At 34.3% G+C, this 27,183-nt stretch overlaps 3 protein-coding genes across 4 annotated transcripts; all 3 read left to right on the top strand.

Moving 5' to 3' along the window:
* Positions 1 to 827: 827 nt before the first annotated feature.
* Positions 828 to 6,071, top strand: LOC144837148 (Y+L amino acid transporter 2-like). Its single transcript, XM_078692161.1, has 9 exons — positions 828 to 1,248; positions 2,177 to 2,302; positions 2,993 to 3,131; positions 3,336 to 3,459; positions 3,542 to 3,645; positions 3,780 to 3,876; positions 4,214 to 4,363; positions 4,783 to 4,960; positions 5,879 to 6,071. The coding sequence occupies exons 1-9, from the start codon at positions 828 to 830 to the stop codon at positions 5,938 to 5,940; spliced, it is 1,401 nt and encodes a 466-aa protein (XP_078548287.1). The 3' UTR covers positions 5,941 to 6,071.
* Positions 6,072 to 9,036: 2,965 nt separating this feature from the next.
* On the top strand, positions 9,037 to 16,497 carry LOC144837933 (uncharacterized). The gene is made up of 3 exons (XM_078693266.1): positions 9,037 to 9,072; positions 13,487 to 13,696; positions 15,546 to 16,497. The coding sequence occupies exons 2-3, from the start codon at positions 13,517 to 13,519 to the stop codon at positions 15,681 to 15,683; spliced, it is 318 nt and encodes a 105-aa protein (XP_078549392.1). The 5' UTR covers positions 9,037 to 9,072; positions 13,487 to 13,516; the 3' UTR covers positions 15,684 to 16,497.
* A 334-nt stretch (positions 16,498 to 16,831) lies between these two features.
* LOC144836771 (UV-stimulated scaffold protein A-like) lies at positions 16,832 to 26,310 on the top strand. 2 transcript variants are annotated; one of them, XM_078691622.1, is made up of 15 exons: positions 16,832 to 16,886; positions 17,988 to 18,103; positions 18,544 to 18,874; positions 19,407 to 19,527; positions 20,195 to 20,506; positions 21,007 to 21,119; positions 21,995 to 22,220; positions 22,483 to 22,624; positions 23,154 to 23,369; positions 23,854 to 23,914; positions 24,009 to 24,131; positions 24,298 to 24,391; positions 24,675 to 24,879; positions 25,610 to 25,735; positions 25,787 to 26,310. In XM_078691622.1, exons 1-14 carry the CDS (start codon positions 16,881 to 16,883, stop codon positions 25,704 to 25,706), a joined length of 2,163 nt encoding a protein of 720 aa, XP_078547748.1. In that variant the 5' UTR covers positions 16,832 to 16,880; the 3' UTR covers positions 25,707 to 25,735; positions 25,787 to 26,310. The 2 variants fall into 2 exon arrangements, with proteins under 2 accessions (XP_078547748.1, XP_078547747.1); XM_078691621.1 differs by having other exon boundaries at positions 25,610 to 26,310.
* The last annotated feature ends 873 nt before the right edge of the window (positions 26,311 to 27,183 follow it).

Raw genomic sequence — 27,183 nt, forward strand, 5'->3', positions numbered from 1 at the left:
TGGTTCGGTGGGGTTTGCTATATTTTTTTGGAGGTTTGCAGGGTTTAGCAATCATTTTTGACCAAAAAAGTATGTTTTACCCCAAAAATAAGTAGTTAACAGTAGAAATTTAATTTTTTTTTTTACATGGATATACCCAGTGGGTTGTACACTACATGATTCAATCACTTTTATGTTGGTTCGGTGGGGTTTGCTATGTTTTTTGGAGGTTTGGGGGGTTTGCGGGAAGTTAGCAATACCCTGTTTTTTCCGCCAAATTGGACGCCATATTGGATTCTGGCATGATGATGTCATCGTATCGACTTGATTCATCAACTACTATGAGAAGTAGTTATTAAAGTAAGCCTCTACTAATTTTAATCATTAAAACACAACTGCAAGTAACAAAAACAAATATAGGTATTTGTGTGTGTTAATAGGAATTTGTGTGTGTTGTATAGGCCAAAATTTAAAAGTTCCGTAAACAATTTTCCCCAAGACCCTGGGATGGGGATTTTTTTTCTGACATTCTATATGGTATACTCTATCAGAAAAACCCCAACAAAAATTTCCTATACTTTTTTCCCGCAAAATTTGTACTGCACCCAAGCTATTGTACAAATATTGAACCTACCCCTTTCGTTATCAATGTGTGTTAATAGACCTTTGCCATTGTTCGTTGTCGCTGTTACTACTCGTGGGAGCCACATGCTAGTAGCCACCATCTGGTGAGAACAACCATCAAAATGGCATCTTCTGAGTATAGACCTATTGGTGACGGTGCCGCATTGAACAAAATGCTACCGACGTCAAACGGGACAGGAGTAAAACAAGATCAGGACGATGCGATGCGCTTGGAACCAACAATTGGACTTTTTAGTGGAGTCACAATAAACGTTGGTTGTGTCATCGGCTCCGGTATTTTTGTGTCCCCTAAAGGGGTTATATTAAACATTGGGTCGGTAGGAGGGTCTCTTATAATATGGACGTTTTCAGGTTTTTTCTCCATGCTTGGTGCGTTGTGTTTTGCCGAATTGGGACTAGCGATTCCCAAATCTGGTGGCATGTACGCGTATATACGTGAAGCTTTCGGGGAATGTATTGCGTTTCTATACGTATGGCTGGCTCTTGTCATTCTATTACCAGTCACGTTCGCTGCTCTTGGTATCATTTTTGGACAGTACATACTGGAACCAGCTCTGGTAGCGATGAATTGTACTGACGTTGACCTCACTGGATGTACACAGATTCTGGCAATCGTATGTGTTTGTAAGTATGTGCACTGACTTTTTGCGAAACGGATGTATTCGTATCGACTTATTCACACCTAACACTACGTGCGTTTCACCTGATACACAAGTAGCTAATATGCTTATCTTTGCTAGTATAAAATATTAATTTGCCGTTGATGATCAAGTCGCAAATAACGACCTTTATACTGTGTAACACAATTTGACGGTTTAACGTAGACTTTCTACTTATATTAATTGCCCGATAACAAATTTTCCCGATAGAATTTAAAAGAGAAATACATTAACTAACATTATTTAATGTTATTCGGTTTGTGAAGAAAGAAAACCTTCACAGCGTTAATGTTTGTTAATCAAACAAATATATTAAATATTGGTAATAGATAAATTTTGAATCGAAAGAACTTTGACCCTGCCTCGGCTAGTTTAGACCAGAACTGACTAGAGAAGGTTGAACAAATATGTGTAATAAAACAGTTTAGATTGTGTACGAAACATGTTATCGGTAGGCCTACATGATAATTGAACTTCTAGTTCTATTGTGAGTGTAAATATCAATAATTATGCAATAAATATGTATAATTTGTAGCCTATAAAACCGTTTAAATGGTAATATATTATAACTTCTCTTTTGGCATGTAAAACAGTATGAAGAATAACATATACAGCATTTATAGTATAATTAAACAACGTATATTGTATAGAAATATGATAATTGATAAAATAATAATAACATTTATAATAAATATATCAAACAAAATACAAAATCAAAATATTCGGTTAGTCTATTTTTCCACAAAAAAAAAGTTAAAAACAAAATGATTCACGCAGACCTTAATTTTGTGTTTTTTCTGGTATTTTAAATATCAATTGTAACATAAGCAAGTGTGTGATTGTAGATGGAAAATATATGATCCTAATTATTCTTATTGAACTTTGTTTTACAGCTTTAACGACGTATATTAACTGCCGTAGTGTTAGATTGGCCGCTCGTGTACAAGATGTACTAACCGTCGTCAAAGTGTCGGCTCTGGCTCTCATTATTATAATGGGAATTGTAGAAATGGCAAAAGGTATCGCTTAATGTTTATGAATCCATGTTGACGTTCAACAAAACGTGAAGGGGTCATAGATAAATGATATATGGACTACCGTACTGTAGCTAGGCTTAGATAATATTTACCCTGGTATAGGTTGGTTTCTTACCCACCAAAGTTAGCGATAAATGTTACCATGAAACAAACTTATCCGGGTAAATGACTATGACAGTAAAATTTAGAATGTATGGTTAATTTTTTAGTGGTGGTACAATATTTGAAGCAGAGGCGGGGTTTAAAAATGGTTAAAGATGTATTGTCCCCAAAAACATGAAATATTAAGATTAATAAAATCAGATATTGAATAGGCCATGGTTGTGTAGTTTTAATAAAGTTAATCACTTTCGTAGAAAAACCCCACTTTTCACTTATAAAATGACAAAATAAACGGTTAAAAATCCAGTCAATTTTACTATTTTTTCCTTTATATTACAGTTTTTTACGGTAAATATTTTTTTTATAATCTAATTTTTGGTCAAAGTGAATAACTATTGTGTGACATAAAAATGGCATATTCATACAAAATATCAGACAATATATCCTTAAATGAATCGAAGCTTGACTTATTTTAGCCAAAATTGGTGAGGTGGAGCCTAATTAAAATAGTGGGAAGATAATTTAGAATTATATTCTAGACAGTAGACAAAGATGTTGCTTTGCTTCTAGGTAACACACAAAACTTTGAGAATGCTTTTGAAGGAACCAATCTGATTGGACTTGGTGGTGCTCTCTATTCTGGGCTCTTCTCGTACGCTGGTTGGTACAGTTTAAATTTCATTGTAGAAGAAATTAAAGATGCTCCAAGGTAGGTCACTACTAATATAAACTACGTTAGAAATTGTCCACAGGTTTGACTGGAAACGTAATGACGTGATCTTTCCCCTTGCGCGATTCCATTGTTTTGGTGGATTCCCGTTCAACGGCTCATGCGAATAATAATTTCATCCAAACCAATCGGATCAAAATGTTATAACATGTTTATTTACATTTCTAATGTTTTTATTTCTAGAAATCTACCACGTGCCATTATAATATCTGTGTCAATAGTAACAGGAATCTACGTACTTGCAAATGTAGCGTATTTTGCAGTTTTGACGCCAGAAGAATTAATACAGTCAAATGCCGTTGCTGTGGTAAGAAACTCACCTTCAGATTTTGTTTAAACTCTTGCCAAGTATATGGTATAATTATATAACAATGTGTATGCTTTCTTAGACTTTTGGTATCAAAGTGCTGGGAAAGTTTGCTCTGATTATGCCGATAGCTGTTGCCTTGTCAACGTTAGGGTCAATCAATGGGACGCTTCTGACCTCCTCTAGGTAAGTCAATGTTTTATTGCTCATGGTTGAGAATAATATTGTACAGTCTCCTATAAAGCCTACCTTTATTCTTGAACACATGAAGGAACTTAAAGTCATCTTACAAGTAGAAAATGCTTTTCTTTTTCTGACAGATTATTCTTTGCCGGTGCACGTGATGGTATTTTACCTAAACTGATAGCAATGATCAACGTACGGTACAAGACACCTCTGCCGGCGTTGTTTTTTGTGGTAGGCTGCTTCAATCAACTCAATAAGTCTTCACGTTTATTATGCTTAGATGCGCTCTCCATCGCGTAATAAATTTAAGAACAGTGACTAATATGATGGATACGTACGTTTGAACAATGTATATTTGGAAATACGACGTCTAAGTAAGGTAGGCCTCCCAAAAAGTTCTCTTGCGTCTTATCTTATTATGTCCCTATAGGGACTTTCAGGCTAGGGTATACCCGGGTAAGTTGATTCTTACTCACCGAGGTTAGCGATGATGACTGTGCCCAAGAAGCCAACTTATCCCGATATAAATAACTAGGCCTAAACGGATGCACGTTTGTGTTAATTTCAGAGCTTGCTGTCGTTAGTGTACGTGTTTGTCAAAGACGTTTTCCAGTTAATAAACTACTTTAACTTTGTGACCTGGACCGCTGCTGGCATGTCTGTGTTGGGGTTGTTATATCTTAGATGGAAACGACCAGAAATGGAAAAACCATACAAAGTAAGACTCGTTTTAGGCCTGTCAGTAAAAATGTCGACATACTTTATTGAATTATTCTTTTCACTTGAAAAGAACGTTTTAACATCGAATTCATATGTCGAAATTTCCACCTTACTACTTATTTTGATGACACAAATAGGCTTTCGTATTTATCTGGAACGAAAATATTATAGGTAATAATTGTTGTATTCGGTTGGGAATTTACCGTTGAGTACAGTTTTTTTGTTCCGTTTCAACGGAGTATTTTGAACGCTGACGTTTACAATTTACCATTTGAGAATACAAAAGTACTCAACTAATTTTTATTTTGACTAGGAAAGTTCCCAATCGAATACAACAAATGTATTTTACATCCTGTTCATTGTTTGAAGTAAATGCCTGATGATAATAGCCTACATTCATTTATCATACATTTTCAGGTAAACATTGCTCTACCAATAGTGTTTGTAATATCCTGCTTTATATTGGTTGTTCTTGGTGCCATTAATGCTCCAATAGACACCGCCATAGGTATAGCTATAACATGTACCGGTGTACCTGTCTACTTTCTACTCATAAAACCACCAAGATTACCTAGATGTATGGAATTATGTGTTGGTAAGTTAATTCGAACAGGGAAGTGTGAAATTAATGTAATTTCACTCTTCCCAGATTCGAATGACATATTTAAAGTTTGGTTTTGGACGCAAAGAAAGATAAATTTGACCAATCACGACGCGATGGTTCATCCAAACCGTCGCTTCTTGTGATTTTTCAAACAATTATGTTGTGTCTACGTCATTTCGCTGCGCATACATCGTTGCGTTGTGCTTATGTCGTTGCGTTACGTCCAACTGGATAACCAACCTTAAATCTTGGTTCCCACTAGAGACGCAACACAAAGACGTAACGCAACGTAAGTGAGTTGACCGATAACAATAAAGCTTGGTTCCCACTAGAACGTAACGCAAGGACGTAAACGCAACGCAAGCGTTTTAACCAATGACAAGCGAAGTTATAGACAGTTAACAATCACAAGCGAATAAGCCATCGCTTGTGATTGGTCAATTCACTTGCGTTGCGTTACGTCCTTGCGTTGCGTCGCTAGTGGGAACCACGCTTTAATAATAATTACGTCCTTGCGTTGCATCCTAGTGGGAACCAAGCCTTAGGATACATCATCGTTTAGAAAACCTGTTTATATCAGCAAATCGCGATTCCGATCTTTTCGCCAGTGAACATCATCATATCCTTCCCCCACCCTCAATCGCTTTTATTTTCAACTTGTAATAGGCCTGTTATTATTGATAAATAGCTAGGGCGCTTTATATAGATTTGGGACGACCTATGAAATAGTACGATCATCTTAAGTGTGTGCATGAGATTGTTGAACAGTTTGTACGGTAATATATCCAAGCAACAACACTATGCGCATTAGGTCTAAAGTATTCGCAAATTTAATAATTAATATAGACATGTAAATATTATATATAAATGACATAATCAACTGAAATTATTCCTTTTTTATTTTTGCAGCCAAGTTTTCATCGTTTTTTCAGAAGGTTTTTCTCGTAGCACCAGAGAAAAAATACACCTGAATGGTCAAATGTAGCCAGACTATCACTCCAGAAGTACATGTTGTAACATCTTAATTGCATATTTCCATATTGTTTTATATCTCTGAATAATCCATAATAAAATGTTGTAATGAACACTTGCATGCATAATATACCGTAAAGCCTCAGTTTCTGTGCAATTAGTTACAATATACAAACGCACCGACCAATTAGGCCCATAGAACTACAATAAAAGTGTATAAGAAATTATTCATACATGCCGTTTTCAGGGCATTATTTAACAATTTGATTAGGGGATATTTCGCTGTGTATCATTGTGTTGGCCGTTATAAATATAGTATGCCAATTGTTGATCTGTTATGACCGAACTTCTTAATTACTTTTTCACAGGCAACATTTCGAGTTACATTGCATGCAGATATATGATTTACACTGTAAAAACAGTGTGGAGCTTTTAAACACGTAGTTACATGTTTAGCGTGTTTAAAACTTAACCGTGTTTATAGCTAGATGTTGTTTTCCTCCACTCGTTTAGCAGTCAGCATGTCACTATTATGTTCAACATGTTTAGGTACGTGTTTAACGTTGTGCGTGCATACGATTTTACTGTGGCGGGAAAACATGAGCTCCACACATAGCAAATTAAACACGTTTAAAAACGTGTCTTTATATTGCTCCACATGTTTAACAATCAACACATCACTGATGTGTTGAGACTACATGTTTAGAATGTTAAATGTGTGAAAAAGTGGGTAGGGCCTACAAAATACATGTTTCAGATCTAAACACTATTTTTACAGTGTATTGTCGCAGTTCTTTACCATAGGCCTAATAGTATTCGGATGGGAGATCTGAGGTGACACAGGTTTTGCTTATACGATAATGGGAGTTTTATTTACAGCTCGGTATTGTAGGCTATCTATTTCCGAAGTATCGTATCTGTTTCACATGTAGACCTATCTAGTAGCCTATTAACATAACCTTCCATGATACATGCACCACATGTGATGTAAATGAGATGCCTGTATTTCCACATATTCCTATGATACTTCGAAAATAGATAGTATGTATACAGCACTCATTGGGAATCTGGGTGTTATTTGCGATAAGTTCTAGACCCTACACATTGTTGGTTGGTCTGTTGGTCATCGCTTAAGATAAATCGGCAATAACTGTATTGAGGAATCGGGTGAAAAAGTGCGACAATTATTAACATGTTAGGCCTATTATTAAGAGATATTGAAGTTTGACAATGCACGATAGATCCACTGAGCTCTAGTCGTTGAAAAAAACTCGCTCTGCCTTGAATCTTTCGAAACACGATTCTGGTTGTTATCATTTTTGCAATGCTAAATGGGCCTAAAGGTAAAAATTAATTTTTTGAGCTTACACGCATTTCTGTAAAGCACTGTCTACACTATCAAACTTTATGTAACTAAAAAATGTGATGTTCCCATATGGACACGATGATGTCATATCAGTACCATATTTTGACATAATACTACCATATTTGGGCGCGCACGTCACACTTTTTGTCAAAGTAGTTTGATAGTTTAGACAGAGATTAAGAGTAGGCCTGTAAATCTGTCAGACGAGATCAGTGATTGACAACGTAAAACTATCATCCCCTACACAATATTGAATAACTCATTTATGATGGTTGTGGGCGCGTGCGTAGACGGATATGCTATAGGGAGAAATCCGTAAATACCTTTTTCATATGAATATTTATTCGTTTACTTAATTATTTGAATATTTTGAAAATATGAAATTCCATAACTTGATAGTAGAAGATGACAATGAATGCACTAAAATGATTTTAATTGCATTAATAATGTACATGTTATACTCACTAATTAAAACGTATTAAACTAACAATAATCAATGTTAATTTATTTACATTATATTCCATAAGAAAATGACTGAACGCAATAAAATCTTTGTAAATGCATTAAATAATGTATTGTACCTTATTCCCTAATTAAAACTAATAATAATACGTCGGTAATAACGATCATTTAGAACTGATTTTGTCGGCTTAACATCCTATCCGAAAGACGACACGTCAGTACGGCAGTATCTTTCCCAAAGCCACCTACAGTATTCAATTCAATTTCAATTTTGCTTTTATTTCAGGTTTACGTCCATAGTTACAAATCTATTGCAGCAAAAATAAATTTTAAAAAATAGAAAAAAATACACCGGTATCAGATCATCTTAGGATCTATCATCATTTTGTAATGAAGCCATGATAATTTAAATGATACCATAATACTCTCAATAATTGCATTTTTGCTAGCAGACATTTTCTGTAACAATGAAAAGACAGATTTTCTTAGATACTCCCCAAAAGACGGGACGCCATTATTACAAACATTAATTACCAATCATTTGTTAATTACAGGGTGCTCTTCCCTGATTAATTACTATGTTAACACCTTAGTCTAGTTTTATTAATTACTATTATTTATTATTATTGCTATTATTAATGAGCTGCCATGGAATATGGCCACCTCGAACTGCAATTCCCAGATTCCAATATCCAGCGTCGTGTTTTGTCTTCCCTCTCTTCTCATATGAAGCAGCCTGCATGCGACTCTACATTGTATACACTCTGTGTAATACAATCTGTCAATTTGAACCTCGGGATATGTTGTTAGTTAATTACATCATGTCACCAACCGTTTTAAAGTTAATAACTTCGATTGATTTTTCTTTCTTTTTTTGACACTTACATAAAATCATAGATTTTTGTTTTAATTTTCAAGGCAACGTCTATTCATTGACTTTATACACGAACTACTGTCGCGACTAACAACCACCAGATTTTGCATTTTGCGCAATCTGTGAACATTCCATTGTCCACGCATCAACATTAAGGATAAAATGCGTATTATTATAGATCCCGCGGCGGTTGAATTATAAGTACTTAAAACTGATTTGTCATTATCGATAGGACATACTTACTCCCAGAGTTTATTAACGTGCATATGAAATTATATCGATACTTGATGGAATTGTTAGGTCACGTGTTGTCTTTAGTCGTTTGTTCATGCTTGCTTAGCGGTGTGGTATAAAAGGACAGGCAGACCTGCAAGTATCAGTAGTCGAATTAAAGACGAGGAACCACAAGGTTTAATCATATCCACACGGGTAAGTTGATTTTCTTGGTCCGTAACTTTTGCGAAATTAATGGGCATCATGCCTAGGCCTAAGTTATTCACTTAATTTTTCCTGTAAATTGATGAGTATTGATAAGATACTTTTTCTGTGCGCTTGTAAAATATAATTAAATATAAATAAGAAATCTACTGTTAATCAGCGCATCAAAGCAACGGCAAAATGAGCGCGTGCATAAACCGTACCCTGATTATCATCATTTGAACGCGCGCGCTTCTTAAAATGTCGTTATGTCTTTAAAAGAGTCGTTAACCATGTATAATATCGTTTCGTATTCGTTTTGTTCCTCTGTAATATACCGAGGAAATTTATTTGATAGGTAAAATAGGCTCCATTATATATCGGGAGATCTTAATTTTAAATACTGTATATTATTTCTTTGTTTAAGCGTGGTTTCCACTAGCGACGCAACGCAAGGACGTAACGCAACGCAAGTGAATTGACCAATCACAAGCGATGGCTTATTCGCTTGTGATTGCTAACTGTCTATAACTTCGCTTGTCATTGGTTAAAACGCTTGCGATGCGTTTCGTCCTTGCGTTACGTTCTAGTGGGAACCAAGCTTTAGTATTTTATATTTTCACCACATAGTGCGTATATAAATAATTTAAATACAGTTTTTCTGCAGTATAGCATTAAGTATGTTCAACGTGTCTTCAACTTACCTCAATCAAGACTTTCTCTCGCGAGAGAGCAAATGAATGACGGATTTGAACGCACTGTGTTAATTCAAATTTCTGTTTAATTATCGTTTTTTCTCATAAAATTATTCAGATTTAGCATGAATTGTTTAAAACACGCTTTATTTATTTAAAATAAAAAGTAATAAACAATTATTTGAATTAATCAAACTTTTTACTTAATGTAACGTGTCAAGACAGAAATAACAAAAAACAAATTGGTCTCTGAATAGTTTATTTATTTTGAGTACCCAATTAAATGATCCTTCAAAATTTACAAAAACATCGTTGATGCATTGATGGTATCAATAAAATCTTCTTATCAAAAAAATATTATAGTTACCATAGTGACATCACAATTAACGCGCGCGCGTCCGGGTGTGAAATTGATACCATTTCATCAACGTTTTTACGGTCCTGGTGTCACTGATGATTTCCTACTGCGTTCCTTCCCACTATGGAAAACATAAGCTAATTGTATTCAGAAATTATGTATTTAATAGTCGTGGTCAAACAGAGAGACACGTGTAGTTTATCCAGCATCGTCTTTGCTATATTTTAATTACGACCTTGGCTAATTGACTAATTTACCGTCTACGATCACTGATATTGACATCAGTATTTTTAATTTTGATATACTGTATCTATTACACCCTGTACAGTTGTCAATAAAACGGCGTTTTAAATGGAACAAATGTTTCAATTCAAATTTTGTTGTATTTAAGACAGGACCACAATGCAAAATAGGTTTTTTTACCTGATTGTGTAATCCTGTATAAAGATGTTGTTAAATAAATAAATAGATTGTTTCAATTATACACGATTATATCATTATCAGAGCTTCAAGTAATAGAAGCACGTTTAAGTTACTAAATGAGATCATAAAATCTAAGTTTGCTTTTTATTTTGTCAGTTTTCTTTTTTCAAAACTTGTCCAAGTTGTTTGAAGCATTTTATCCGTGCGCTATACAATATACTAATACTAATCCCGTGTTTGTATTCTTGTTTCAAATTCTTTAACATATATTGAATGATAAACCGTACACTATGTAAACAACATCTTTCTTTGATATGAAATAACTCTCTAATTTCATAGATCATAAAATATACACGTAGTTTACATTGCATGATAATACAATTATTGATTGCACGGTCGCCGGAACTTGAATGTTATTTAAACTTTTTAAAACGTAATTGACTTAAAATGAACGTCTCATGAATTGCGTGCATCAGCTACTTGAATATAAAAGCATTTTGAATCAAGTGGCTACTTGTCTGAATAATTTCTTGCAATTTGAAATTATAAATTTCTAAATAATTCTCTCCTTTTTGTGAATTCTTTGTTTTTTGTAACATTTTATCCATTTATTCCTTTTGTTATTCATCATTTTTATTTATTTTTAATATTCCTTCATTTATCCATTTTGTTTTCATTCAGGTGTTTTTTTTTTCGTTCATTAATAATTATTCTAAATTTTTTCGTTTTAAAAATATATAAATTTAAATCTAAATGGAAATTACTGAACAAATGACAATGCTGCGGGTATCAGTGGCTGGATCTCAATAGAAATACTAAATAAAATAAGCAAAAAGCTAAATCAAAACGATAAAGTAAAACAGCCAGAAAAAAATTATTTTTCGGGCAACAGACCCTTCATCAGTAAATACAGAATGTTATGATATGAAGAGTTTACAATTTCCAAAAAGGCCAATTTACACAGACGCGGGGTTACGTTAATAAAAATATACAATCTATTCTATTCATGACGTTTTTCCTTTATTAGAACATTGACAAGAATATTTCTGTTAATTCAACAATTATACTAATAGGTATACATTGTTTGCATGAAGAATTCGAAAGTAAATACGGGTTATTCAGTTTAAATATATTTCTATGCTGTTTTATAAGTAGGTAAATATAACCGTGTTTATTGTGTTTTTCAATTCTGTGCAATATTGTGTGTATGTAGGCTAATTATACATCTGAATTGTAGAATCAGACTAATTCTTACACACTTTAAAAATAAATAATTTAAACTCGGCTATGAAACGTCATGACCGCAATTACGCCACAACAGTAGACGGAAATGTTTTAAATGTATCCAGGCACCGTCGGAAGTATACCGATGGCGTAATTAATTCAGAATTGTGTAATGACATCCTTATATGTAACAATGAACTATTTTGTTCATTCAGTTTCATCGATCCGTTTGGGATAGGCCTAATAGGTAGAGTGGGGATGGGGAGGATTTAAATATATCAGTGGTGGATCCAGAGGCGTGGAGCTCTCCTTGCTTTTACTAATGACTTTTTTAACTTTTAATTTTAATTTGTTATATTTATTTTTAACAGATTGTGTATATGCCTATGTATCGCTCAAAAACAATCATGGATTCACCTCGTTCGCTTACTACATATAAGTATTTTTGATGCAAGTAATTTAACCAATCACGACGCGTTGAATCATTTTCGTTGCGCATACGTCGTTGCGTCCTAGTGCGGGACCGAGAACTAAGGGTTCTAAACATTAACCTGTGACTTTAGGCTTAGAATTTAGTTCAGGCGCGGGTTTTAGGCGGGGGATAAACAGGCTTTACTATAGGAGGCCTGTAACTCAAATACATCTGAGAACTCCCACTCCACCACCCCCACCCCTCTATTTCAAAATTTTGGATCCGCCTCTGGTTATTATAGGCCTACTGTAGGCCTACTATCGCTACAGTTTTGTGCCAAGAACTTAGGTTTGGTTCAGTTGTTGGTATTGATTTAGTAATCGTATAACTTCCGAAAGACATCGTTTCTATGGTTCGAAATGTTTGTGGACGAAACGTTACCCGCTGTTTTCCAACCTTCCTGTTTAAACAGTGTATGTTTGTTGTTATAATCAATATTTCACACAATGGTGTTATGATATTATTACAGTTTTCGATTCTAGAAATGTCCTAGTCATATTTAATATTTTCTTTAATATGAATGGAATAGAATCATTATTATACCATCAAAAACATTCTCATTATTGTCATCGCATGCGTTTCAATGCATTTCTTTTTTTCTGGCTATAGACAAAAATCGAGTGTATTTTGTTACCTTAAAACTAACTACACACAGTACTCTTATAATTCCAAACTGTTCCTGATAGATTATTGGATAATAATTGAGCATACTGGTGAATAATAGACCTACCGGTTACTAAATTGTTAATTAGAGAGTTTGGGCAAATTCACGTATACGCGCATACGTATCCGTATTACAACATTACTGTACGGATACGTTTGAATTTACAGCTTTTTTCATTTAGGCAAAATTATTTTACGTACCGCTTCGGTGGGCTATCTAGCCATGGGCTAGACCTAGCCAACATTTGTTTTGTGTCGTGTTCTTGAAACGTTTTTATTCTAAAACTCTGTCTGAATTTTCTTTAATAATCTATGTTTTTGCTGGTAAAGTGTGATCTGTGCAGCGTTTTACAATTTAATTTCTAACGAATTTAATCTTAAATGTGTGAAATGAAATCCGCGCGTCGAAACGCATCGAAAATCGGTATTATACGTACGGTATTGATGTACATAGAATATGTGTGACGTATACTACGCGAGTTTTACCCATACGTATACGAATACGGAGGTTGCCCAAACTGCCCAATGTAGGCCTAATCTATTTGCAAGTGTTCTAACAACGTTTCATTTTCTATAACATTAGACAAACAGAAATCACCAAAGAAGATCAGTGACTCAAAGATGACGTATTTTGGAAGGCAGACTACAATAACGACATTCTGTATATTCTTGTACTTGGTTTCATCAGTGTATAGTTCGTCAACGATAGGGGCAAAGGGTCGATACCGCATGTATGGTGCCGGTGGTAAAAGAGCATTTTTCACAGATTTTAACGAAAATGACAAACATACTGATTCACAGGTAAAATATTGCTTTTCAAGGACCAATGTGTAGAAGGGTGATAATATATAATAGCAGTTAGGGGGAAATGACAAAATAAGCACTGTGGTCAGGTTACAAGAGTTGTTAAAACAATATAGACTATCTGATAAAACTCCTAGAAAGTAGGAAGCCTTTCGCGATTTCACCCTGACTGGTGCGACCTCGGTAAGTTCGTCTTGTCTTGAATGATTCAGCCGTTGGTCCGTTGCCCCGATTCACAAACAGTACACATAAATAAAAGAGTAAAGTGTCATCACAGTATAAAAGCATAGACCTAAGGTCCATGATAAAGCACTATAGAAATAGAGAAACTTGCCCATGTTGAGCATATACACCAGTACAGGGATTTTATTACCGTACTTTTCTTCTTTACTTCATCAATCATCCAACAGCGAGAGACTCGCAAATTACAGGATGGATAAAATATTTAATAATGTATAATTCTTATAAACTAAGACTAATTTGAGGCTTAGGGAGTTGAGTTGAAAGAGTCATGAGTTACAACCCTGGCAGGATTGAACCCTGGACCTTGGAATTGTAAGGCAAGCACGTTAACCACCAAGCTACAGCTCCACTAAATTCTGATAATTCACGGCATAAATGTTTTTATAGGAATGTGGGTCACATTTTGATGTTCTATATAGTCAAGTCACTTTGAACATTAACTTTATTAACAACAATTACATCTTTAACTCCTGATTCATTCATGATCTATTTTTACACAAACGAAAACAATTTTAAAATGGCAGTTTTTGTTTCTTCTGTGGGATGGTTTACAAAACCCCTTTCACACTGCATATTAACACAAACGTTACATGTTGTTGACTCTCAAAGCTTTAATATACATCGTTTTAGACATAAATGTCAATTAAGACTTGCATGTACCGTGATTCATTGATTTGCTAACGGCCAAACAATCAAGTAAACAGTGAATCTCTCTCCAAACACAATGCAATTGATCGTTCTTTTATCTCAACTCTCAAACTAGCACTCATTACTTTGTTCTTATATTTTCTTTAAAACTGAATAATATTATTGTTATGATTTGGGCTCAAGTTATAACTAAATTCCCTAATTTTCAGTGGTGAACCATAATTATCGCAAATGTCTAAAACTCTTTGTTGCCGATAATGTATTAGGTTTGGACAGTAATCTTGTTATTCTTAAATACATTTCATATGCTTTGATGAATTATTTAGTATTGCTAACGGAAAAGAAAAAATAGTTCAAAAGAATATAGTGAGGTATATCAATCACTGAATGACGTAAACCACCCATAACGATGACGTAATACCAATATAAAAATGACGCATCATACCCATCAAACTTATGTGAAGTCCCATTCCTTAACTTCAATACAGTATAAAAGCGTCATCATTCCTACTATATGACATTTTTACAATTGTAACTTTTTAATCAACTTGCTACTATCCTGTTCTCATTATCACTCGGTTGAGGCCATTATCTTGTTCCTTCTGGTTACTATTATTTTTATTATTCTTTATACTGCCGGGTAGCCTCTCAGAGGGCTCAGAGTTGTGACAGTGGCTGTGTATGAACTAGTACACCGGGGTAACCTATCGTCTCGAAAGATGTACTAGGTTCTTAAAAGTGCACAAACCTACAGTTTATAGTCCTTATCCAAGAAGACTCTTCTATCACCAGAACCATGGAGCGAGTGAGCATCGAACACCCTTTCCATGTTATGGCTACATATTACGGTTCCACTGTCTTAACCGCTCGGCCACTCACTCGCTCCAAACCAAACCATTACCAAACCATTCCATTGTTTTAAACACTAATATGTTTTTTCCTTTTTTCTTCAAAGATTATCACTGATCTTCGTCTGGTATTGGAAGATGTAAAGGCCTACTCAGAAGTGTTGTTAGCCCGGTTAGCGCAAATCCAACAAGAAGAAGAGCAACCATCACCAAGAACAGACTTCAAAAAATGGCAACTAAACTAAAACAAGAAATATTATATTAGAATCATTTGTAAAAATTAATTATGTTGTAAATAATCGAATATAAAAAAACCATGCAAATGTTTATTTTATAAATAATAATTTGTGTAGTCCGTTCTTGAAACTTTTCTTCTTTAATCCTATGTAACGCTTTCAAATGCGGTCATTGGCGTGACACGCATGTTAATCGCGTTAGCGTGCATAAATACGCATTTTTAACGTGTCGACGCATTACAACGTTTTAAATTAAAGTTGTAATCAGTCTTATTGTGTTTTTATCATTTATGTTCTTTTGCAATTTATGCTTTCTTAGATTTTAATCAATAATAATATCCTGGATTGGATATTGAAGTTTGATCATCATGTATACATTTTATGTTTAGATTTAAAGAATTTTAGCAAGTTTCAAATAATAAAGAATATTTCTAACTTACAAATAAACTGGAATACGCGACGAAAGAGAGGACTGTGGATCAGTATACGTAATACTCAACCCCTATTCGTCCGTACAGGTATAGAGTTGAGTTTTGGTTCACACATTATTCACTGTGTACACCTATAACGGTAGTCTCTTAGGCACCAATACCACGAGCTGAGTCACAACCGCCAATCACACCTACGCAGCTAGTGAAGACTCGACTGTACCAAAATAGATGATTCTAGTTCTACGATATTAGGCCTATGATCATTTTTTAAATGGTAATTCACTGTATTGGCTTCAATGAATATAAAACCGTTAAATTATGGTGTGATAAGTGGGTGGATATAATTTATTAGAAAAAGCTGTTAAAATCTTGAGCTTAAATAAACTTTGAATATGGAAAATGTTTTTTGTCAAAATATTTTGTTTGTAATGTCATTATTTTGTAGTTCAATTTGAAAAGACAGGATTATACATCCAATGGAAAACGATAGACGAAGACAGGCAAAAAAAATGACCAAATGATGATGATGAGGATAATTGGAGGATGAAATTTAATTGACGATGTCGTTGAGGCAAAAACGTTATAATGTTGATTGTGTTGTCTTATTAACTTCAACTATCTGAAAAAACGCGGCGCTATCATTAAAAAGTGTCTCTCCCAAGTATCAGACAAATTTAGACATTATAGAGGGCGCTTTATACGATTGCATAACATCAAAACAATAATTTTGCTGAGTAGAGGAGTTGGTTTTGTTTATAAATTTCAATATAGCATTATGACGGTACGTTACTAAACAATAATTGAAATTTAGGATCCAAACTTTATAAAATAATGTTATTACAATTATGCCCTATGATAGAAACAAAAATGTTTTGTTATTCACCTTTAATTTAGCCTTAGAAGTTAGGCAGAGCATGAGCGAGATGTAGACACAAAAATTAATGAATGATTGGGTTGGTATGCCTATCTCTCCCGGTAGAATTCGAGGCCGGTAACGAGTTGCAGTAGCGAGTGTGGTGCCTAGCGGAACATTATGGCTATCGCTTTATAAATAAAGTAATTAGGCTCCGCCAACAAGTGTGATAATTTACTTTGTTGTATTTTTGTTTTTAGGTTATTTTTATTATTATATTATAGTGATGAATAATTCATCATACCAGCCAATGAATGTTACATAATACAAGGCTAACTTTCTTTACTTTCTCTTAAAGACCCCTTCCCTGCAATTTTGGACGTTTTTTGGAAAATAATACATATATATCACTTTAAAAACATTAAACCATGTCATTCCTTGTCTTAAATGTACGCTTTATGGTAAATTATGATAAAAAGTGAGAAACAATGCACTACCTAAGTAGCTCGCGGCGATCGACCTCTCGTGGACGGTCTTAGGCCTAGCCTAGCTAGGCTTAGTTTTGTAGGCCTAGCTGGTAAACATCGGTAACGTACGAACATCGTACGCTAGCTATATACCTAGCCTGACGTTGTATAGTTGCTGCATTAATTGTCTTTCTATTTTTGCCAGACTCCGTTGATACAAGTTGGGGAAAACCCGGTATTTTCACTGAAAAGTTAGGAGTCTTCCATTTGTTTTTGCCTCACGATCGATCGAAAAGTGGGCGAATTACAGGTGAAAAACAAAAATATCAATCCGCGCGCAATGCATTTTGGGATTTATAGCGGGCCGCTATAATTATTAGAATCGACTTATTTTTCACATTTTTAACCGTTTAAAGACGAAAAAAATTATCGCAATAGGACCATATAGTATTATTTTTACATTAAATATAGTTTGTGATGTTAAATTAGATCTAAAAAACGTAGGGAAGGGGGCTTTAAAAAAGATTACAAAATTTATCAAAAGATGTGTTTTGTTTTTCAGGCTAAAGTAGATCACGTCCTTTGTGCTCAGCTAGCAGAAGCGGTAGAACATTTGACAACATCTGGTCAAACATCTTTAGATAAAGTGAAATTAAAAGAGATCAAGAATATATGCAGGTACTATATATTAAAAAAAACAGTAATATATAAATTATTTGAATTAAGAATGTGCCAATACCTGTACTTTACAGAGAGATATAGGTACCAAGAATTTGTAAGTTCATGAATTTGCTAAATTTATATATTAATTTGTTTTTCTTTTCAAACCAATACTGTTCTGAGAGGGTTCCTAATGACCAGCTTTGGTTCAATGAACCACCCTCATAATCATTGTTAAAATAAATATAAAATATATATAAAATAATTCTAAAAAGTACTGTACTGTAAATGATAATATGCACAATTTGAAACAGCTCATAACATAAACATAGTCAAACATATTATTGACCAAACCTCTGTTCCCTTCTCTCTGATTCCATGCCTTAAATTGCACATACTTTATTAAAGCTATTGACATTAATCTGTTGACCTTTTAAAATCAATATGACCTCTTTCAGATCTTCAGATGCATATGTCAGTCAGTTATTTCATTTAGTGATGACACAACTTCGAAAGGATCATGCAGAAATACGTTTATCAGCATTCCAAATAATTGAAGCAATCTTTTCTAAATCACATCATTTCCGAGAATTACTGGTATCAGAATTCCAAGAATTTTTAGAACTGACATCAGAAATGAGTCTTGATATGCCGTTGCCACCACCAAAGGCTGCAGCTAATCTTCTGAAAGAGCAGACTTTAAAAGCTGTTCAGAATTGGTTTGACAAATTTGGACAGAGCTATAAGAAACTTGTCCTGGGATACAACTATTTGAAACATGTCAAAAAGGTAAAAATAAACAGCTACAATTTTACACCTCTCAGAGACTACTGTTACCATCATTGTAATTTTCTCTAATGTGAAGATTGATAATGCTGGCACAATGCCAGCTTTACTACATGGCCATGTTTGCCAACTTTATGGTGAAATGATTAAAAGCAAAGCCAACATCTTCTTCATCTTCACCAGGGTAACCCCCTACTCATCTCGAATGATGCACATGGGTTATACCTGTGTACACTGGACCTAGGTTTATAGTCCTTATCTTAGAAGACTTGTTCCACCACCAGAACTAGGAGCCAGTCAGTCTCGAACCCATGCTGTTATTATTGGCTCTTTAGGTACAGTAAACGGCACCCCTGCTTTAACCGCTCGGCCATCAAATCCATAAGAAAAATTCAATAAGTGTTGGGCTGCAGTGTTTATATATTTATAAATTAAATATTTATTGTACAATTACGTTTTGATAAAAGAACATAATACGACACAATTGAATTATTGATCGTAAAAAAAAAACTTTATGGTGCAATTTTGTTTTTAGATTGATTTTAACAACATACAAGCTGCTACTCTTGCTGAACAGCAGAGAGAAAGTGCAAGGAAACAGAAGATACAAATAGCATTACAAGAAAAAGTCAACACAGTCATTAATGAAATTAATGGTAAGAAATGCTTGCCCAGTGTTAACAGTTTTGAATTTGTTTATTTCGTTATTATTGTTCGAGCGATACAGTACAATTATACAAGAGTTCTCTAGTTTTCATTTTTATTCAACGCTAATGCTATGAAGGACTTTTACTTTCCTCTATGTAAACTGATAAATGCAATAATGGCCAAATGCATTTCCCGGACTGATTGAACTGAGAGAAGTCATGTTAAAAGTTATTTATTGTTCATTTCCACTACATATGTAAAATTACATTGAATGAAGAGGAACAACAGAATACTCAGCAGTGGTGTAACACAGAGGCCTGAGGCCGTTGGTTCAGGAACCCTACAGTGGCCCTCAAACACTGGAGGCCTCTGGCGTTTTTAGCCTTTTTCGTCATATTTTAATGCCTGTTTTTTCTTTGGACACTGCTCAGGGGCCCCATATGCTCTAGGGCCCCTGGGTTTAGCCAGTGAGGGCTCATAGCCATTACGCCACTGATACTTTTTCGACATATTTTAATGCCTGTTTTTTCCTCTGGTCCAGCTCAGGGGGCCCCCATAAGTTCCAGGCCCCTGGGTTTAGCCAGTGAGAGCTCATAGCCGTTATGCCACTGATACTCAGTAGTATACCGTAAAGCATATATAATAACATACTTATTGAATTTCTTTTGAATATAGATATGTTACCAGATATGTTACGATCACTAACAGAATTAGAAAACAGTCTTCAATTACTACTACCATCACCAGACTACTTTGATCACAATGAAACCAGTATAAATGAGAGTTCTTCACTGGAGACGTCTTCCAATTCAAATTCAATTCCTTCATCACAGAATTCAATAATGAGCAAGGGTGGAGATGGAAGCGAGGGTGCTGTTGGAGGTGAAAGCAGTAGTAGTGCAAGTCAAGAGCCTAGTACTAGCAATTTGCTTCAAGAGCACGGCTTAACATCTTGGAATTTTAATATTAGTATTGAAGTTAATCAAGGTATGTTTTTATTCTCAACATACTTTCTAAACTACATTTTATTATTAGATATTATTATACTCTTATTTCTGACACCTGCAGTAGACACAGCAATATCACTACGTTGCTCATTGATTCTTTGGGGAGCTAAAGAGCCGAGAAAGCGTAATCACTGCACATGTGAATTCTAAAACGATGCTTGTATACCAATTGTAACAATTGGTTTGTGTTTACATATTATTTCCATTGTCATTCTCGAAATAGTTAATTTAAAAAATATACATTTAAACTATATATGTTTCTTCACAATATGGTATCAATTATTATTATTAAATTGTCGATGAAGCCTGGTGGCCATCTTGAAGAGAACTTCTCTATAAGATCCACCTTCAACTAGTACTCTCACTAGCCTTCGGGGCTTAATATTATCTCTATGGATAATATACAATTGTCTGATTCCATTGAGAGTTGAGTTTTACTGTAATTGTTTGATTTATGTATTACCTCTGATTTGATTACAGATTATATTGCTATTGAAGAAAATGACGACAATACAGATATCGTAACAACAATCTTTGATATGCAAAGATTACTGAATAAAACCTATATACCACAGATAGCAAAGTGGATGGAGGTAATTAAATTATAGCTCTATCTACACTATCAAACTAGTTTGGAAAAAAAAGTGTGATGTGCCCAAATATGGTGGTGATATGCCCAAATATGGTAGTGATATGACATCATCATGTCCATATATGGTCACATCACATTTTTTGTCACATAAAGTTTGATAGTGTAGACAGAGCTTAATACTGTACAGTGAAAGTAAATTAATACCACTGTACAAGATAAGAAGATGAATGGGTGGTATATATGTAAAATGTCAGAAGACAGAAACATTAGTTACCAGTGTACTTGAAATAAAGATTTTATGATTATTAGTACAGTCAACTCTCCCAATACAGGGCATGCTTCCTTTTTAGGCCTAGGCCTGATATTTTCAAAGTGTAAGTGCAATTTATGAGGACCTAGCAGCTCTATTTTTCAAAAATGTTTTAGCCCCAATCATGGTAGGGCTGGTCTTGGAGACATACTGTACATTTTGTGTCAGATTTCGAAGTATAATAAGTCCAATTTCCGGGGACCTAGCAGCTCTATTTTTTATTTAATTTTCTTAGCTCAGTTCCAACTATGGTAGAGCTGAGGTCCTGGCGAGTCTTATATATTTTGTTTCATATTTCAATAAATCATGTAAAATGCCATTTCCGGGAACCTAGCCCTATTTTTCAAAATGTTCTTACCTCAACCCAAGCATGGTGGGGCTGAGGTGCAGTGGAGACTCTGTTTCATATTTGAAATTATAAGTGCCATTTCCAAGGTTCGCATTTACTATTTACTACCAGCCTACGCCTCTGCTAACCTTTAAATAAACTAAACCTCACCTTCAAAATAACCTCTTTCACTCAACTAAAATCAATCTTCTTGCCGTTCCCAAACTACTTTTTGCAGATACTCACAAAAAGCGGTACAGAACAAGATAAAGTGAAGAAATGTATTGATATCAAACAGAAGATTCAAGGTGCATTAAATCAACTAAATAAGTTGAACGTGAAAAGGAGACCTAGGAAAGTTCCATCACCAATGGATGATGAAGATGAGGATGATGAATTTGAAGATGTCCCAGAAAAGGAAGGATATGAACCACATATACCAGAGCATTTAAGGGAATTATATGGTAACTATAGTATGCTTTCTTGGAATCTTGTTCTGGCATGGAGCAAGCTCATGAAAACCAAATTGATTCCTAATTTTTTTAAATAATTGTTTTCAAATTCAAGTTTTTCCTGTACTGGTGTCTCGTCTGCTAAATTCCAATGTACTTTCAAATATACTGTACAGGTAGCCCATCAGTCACATTAAGAAATAATGTTTACAGGAGTTTTTGTTAATTACTCATAATAATATTCAATTTTTTCAATTTTTTTATCTGTTGTTAGGACTAGAACCATTACCAGAAACAGAGCAGGCGTCCACCTCAGAATGGTACATCACACAAGATAAGAGGGAAGATCTGATAGACCCAACGAGTAGGGCAGCTGCACTTGAGTCAGTCAAGAAGAGATTAGCAGCTGCTTCAAAGTAAGTCAGCATGTTCCATATTTTTGCCCAGTAGCATAATGAATATGAGTGCTCACTGGCTAAACCCAAGGGTTCTAGAGATTAAGGGGTCCCAATGCATGAGAAGTACTCAATGCAACTACCCAGCATTAGAAGGCCTAGTGCTAAACCAGGGGCCTTTGCTTCCTATGTTACATTACCATACATTCAGTGGCATAACAGCTATGAGCACTCACTGGCTAAATCCAGAGGCCCTGGAGCTTATGGGGGCCCTGTGCAGTGCCCAGAGGAAAAAACAGACATTAAAATATGTCGAAAAGGCTAAAAACGTTACGCCACTGGGCAAAAGTATACCTTTGTCAAATTTCACTACTTAGGTTTCCTAAACCAGGGGCCTCAGGGGTATGTGTTACACCACAGCATACATTAATATAATAATACTGTAATACATATTACTTTGTGCCTATGTTTATAATGAAATTTAACTGCTATGATTGGAATCAACACATAGATGCATTTCCTATTTAATGAGGTTTTATTTTCATTAAAGAACTACAAGTTGTCCACAAGAGAATAGCAAAGAAGAATCTGGTAAATGCCTACCAAAGAAACACATGAGCAGTAAACATAAAACAGTAAAAACAAGTACATCAAGTTCAGCTAGCAGACGAGAGAAAGAGCTTGCCATCGCACCATCCGTGCCCTTTGACATGGATTTATACCACTGGGATCACTTGGACAAGCTTGAAGCACCAATAATTCCAAGGTATATGATTAATATTTGTATTTGTTATCTAAAAGCTAAGGTGGTTCCACCTGGTGAGGCTCCTCTGTGTAAAATATTAAATAAACAGAAAATAAAATGGTAGATAGCCTTTCCTTAACAACTGATGACCATGTTCAGAGGTTAAAGTTCAAAGTAAAATTTTTAAGAATATTATTTTTTTACATAGATCTTGACTTATATAGAATAATTGTAGCATCCTTAATCCTTCAATCTTTGAACAAGAGGTGCCTCTACACAGAATTGAATGTGTTTTTAAATGTTGTTTAATAGAATTGTTGTACACAACCCAAGCTCTGTCTACACTAACAAACTTTATGTGAAAAAAAAAATGAACAAATATAGACATAATGATGCTATATCACTACCACATTTGGGCACATCACACTTTTTTTGTCAAACATAGTGTAGAAAGAGCTTTTATACAGTATATTGTTTGCTAAAAGATTTAGTATTTCTTTTTTAGAAATGATATTGATCATCGATTTTGGAGGCCGACTGATAATGAAGATTTTATAGTTATTGAGGTATGCTATTAAGAAGTGTTACAATTAACTATTCTTAATTTAAATATTATAAGTCTGATATGATTTTGATTAGTTATTTGTTTTATTTTTGCAGAAAAAGAAACCATCTTTAAAATGGCGAAACATCAATTTTAGTGGTACATTTGAACCTGTTAAGTGGGCTTGTAGAAGTCCTTTACCAAATGGTAAATTATGTGAACGTAAAGATCGTTTTAAGGTATGTTGTGTGTAGACATTTTGTTTATACTTATTTAAATTTTCTCTCTCTCTTTGGCAATGACATAAGGGTGGGCCAAAACTGTACCATAAGAAGGGCCTACACCAACAGAAAGGCTTATGTCAGCCAACATGTATAATATAATATATATTCTTAATCCTCACAGTGTCCATTTCATGGTAAAATCATTGCAAGAGATGAAAGTGGTAGGCCATCAGGCGCAGAAACTTCAGACCAGAAAGAAAAGAGTAACATGCAATGTAAGTATATGCTATCAGGCACAAATTTCCGGGCAGGAGATAAACTGTCCCCCACATCCTAAAATTTAACTTTTTAAAATAAAATATAAAATAATGACTATTTTTATTTTTTTTGCAACCTGACGGATCGTTTTATCAATAATGAAATATTTATCCCTCTCTAATCTATAATGCTGGATTCGCCCCAGGCTATACCAAAGTTATCTTCATTGTCTCATCATTCTCATTATTGTTATCTCTTTTCTCATATCACTTTTTCATTCTAAATATTTTTGTTTCCTAGCCACTGGAGGATTTTTTGACCAAGACCTTCAACGTGACATAGAAGCAGCGACTGGCCGCAATATGGGCTCATCTAAAGAGATAACAGGAGAGAAGGGAAAAGGAAGAAAGGGAAAGGCAAAGAAAAAAAAATATCCAAACTTAACGGATATTAAGAAAACTAAAAACACAGCTCAGACAAGACTGGAGAAAAAGGTGTTTAATCCGTAAGTACTGTAGTATATTTTATAGTACTATAATAGGACTGCTGTAAGGGATCATTATTCATTTTTTAATTATTATAATAGTAGTAGTAGTAGTACCGTAGTAGTAGTTACAACTGCATTTATGTACTGGAATAATGTAGGATTTTACTTTGTAGGATTATGAGTAAGTCACCGCAATAAACAGTGTGTATAATTACACATAAAAGCTGGCTAAATAAAGAGGTTAAAGAATAAACAAATTGTACTATATTATTTAAAGGTTACATGGCGAAATCAATATGTTGATATAAAGTTTGCGGTATACAAAATATATATAGTTCTGAAAAAAAGAGTTTCTCGACGTTTCGATCAATACTCTTCGATCATCCTCAGGAGTGAGAAAACAATATGTAGTCACTGAAATAAGGATGTATACATACTACGCTCAAGGCCGTAGCGAGAGATTCAAAACCAGTTAAGGAATAATGCTTTAAATATAATCATTTATATAAAAATATGATCTGTGCTGGAGAATTGGGGTGGGGGTTGAAAATTGAAAATTTCAGATGGCCTCATACTGGCTACGGCGCTGACACTAGCATGCTACCACTAATAGCCTAACTTTTCATGATAGCTCATACTACACCACAATTCAAGTACCGTACTGTACATTCAATATTTTATCAATAGACCTACTCAAACTTGTAAAGCTATATGGAAAACGTATATTATTTTATAATTTTTCTTTCAGGTCCTCAATGAAGCGTATTGCTAAAGCAATGACAAACCTTGAACAAAGACGACATAATGATAAATTTGCTAACCAGTTCAACTATGCGATTAATTAGAATTTGAACTAGAAATGAAAATTGGAAATGTGCTAGATTCATGTCGGATTAATTGAGTCAATACAAGCACCTTGAGGCAGATGAGGTGTTTAATGGGACCTACTAACCTTCTTGGCATCTTCTCACAATTTTTTAAATGCAAAATCTAAAAAGCACCATGGACATAACATAGAAAAACATACTATGATGAAATCATGTTTTATAACATTTTTATTTTTGTTCGTGGGTTACCAATGTGTAGTGGGTTACCCCGGTGAACTGGTTCACAAAATATCCCCTGTATCAGGGATTAACACCTTACTAACTGGTAGGACAGTGCTTAATTTACTATTGGTAATCCTTGGCCTGCCACTTCTGCCAAATAAAAAAATGTTCAAATGTGTAGTACAAGAGAGGGTCAAACCAATTAGTGTGTGGTAGTCAATGCTTTACAATTAATATATATAAACATTATTATTATTTTGATATCAGGTTGTCTCAGGGTTTAATCAATTTCATCATTTTTATCCATCTGTACATGTGATTTTTATCTCTGTTTATTGCTAAATTAATTGTGATCTGTGCAATTTTGTAAAGAATTATTTGCAATAAATCTTACACAGTAAAAGCAACATATTGTTCACTTTTGTTAGTAGTACCGGTATTTATTGCATTTTTTTTCTCTGTTTAACAATTTCCATACAATACAATACAAATCTTTCTTTATTCTGGAATAGCTCTTTCAATACACAAGTACTGGTCTCCCAAGAGGTCCAGATTTGAAAAAAATACAAGAAAAATTAAAGTAAAAGCTATAAAACTATGTACAGTAGAAGTTATACAAGATTTTTAAATTCAACTTGACTAAATGTCTCATAATTTTTACGGATATGTACAGGAAGATTATTCCATAAGGTTGATGCTCTATAATTAAACATTCTCTTTCCATAAATATTGTTCCATGCTGGAACATTTAGAGTTTTAGTTGATTGACTTCTTGTATTTTTTGTGTGAAAAGTGTCCATAAATTTGAATAGATTTATTAAATAAGATGGTGCTAAACCCTGTAGGCATTTAAATAGCATAATTAATAAATCATTTTCCCATCTGTCATGGACACTCTTCCATTTTAGTGAGGACATCAATTCTGTTATAGGGGTGTACATATCAGCATACAGAATGATTCTAGCTACTCTGTACAGCTGAGAATTACAAATTCCTAGTGGTGTGTATATCAGCATTTATTCAGGTTTTTTAAGTGGAGGCGTTTATTTTTTTTTGTATGTAATAAGATAACATTTATAATCAAATAAATACGTCCCCCTAGATATGAAATAATAATTTTTTTTTAAATGTATATGGGGAGGAGGCAGACTACGTAATTACAAATGCTTGTATTCGGAGCTCTCTTCTTCTATATTTATACCTCCATGGGTAGATCAATGACTTCTACTAGTAAACGACAATAATTTTACTTGTTCCTTTAATCACCAATTAT

The sequence above is a fragment of the Antedon bifida genome, chromosome 3, assembly GCF_963402885.1.
Source record: "Antedon bifida chromosome 3, ecAntBifi1.1, whole genome shotgun sequence".
Taxonomy (NCBI): domain Eukaryota; kingdom Metazoa; phylum Echinodermata; class Crinoidea; order Comatulida; family Antedonidae; genus Antedon; species Antedon bifida.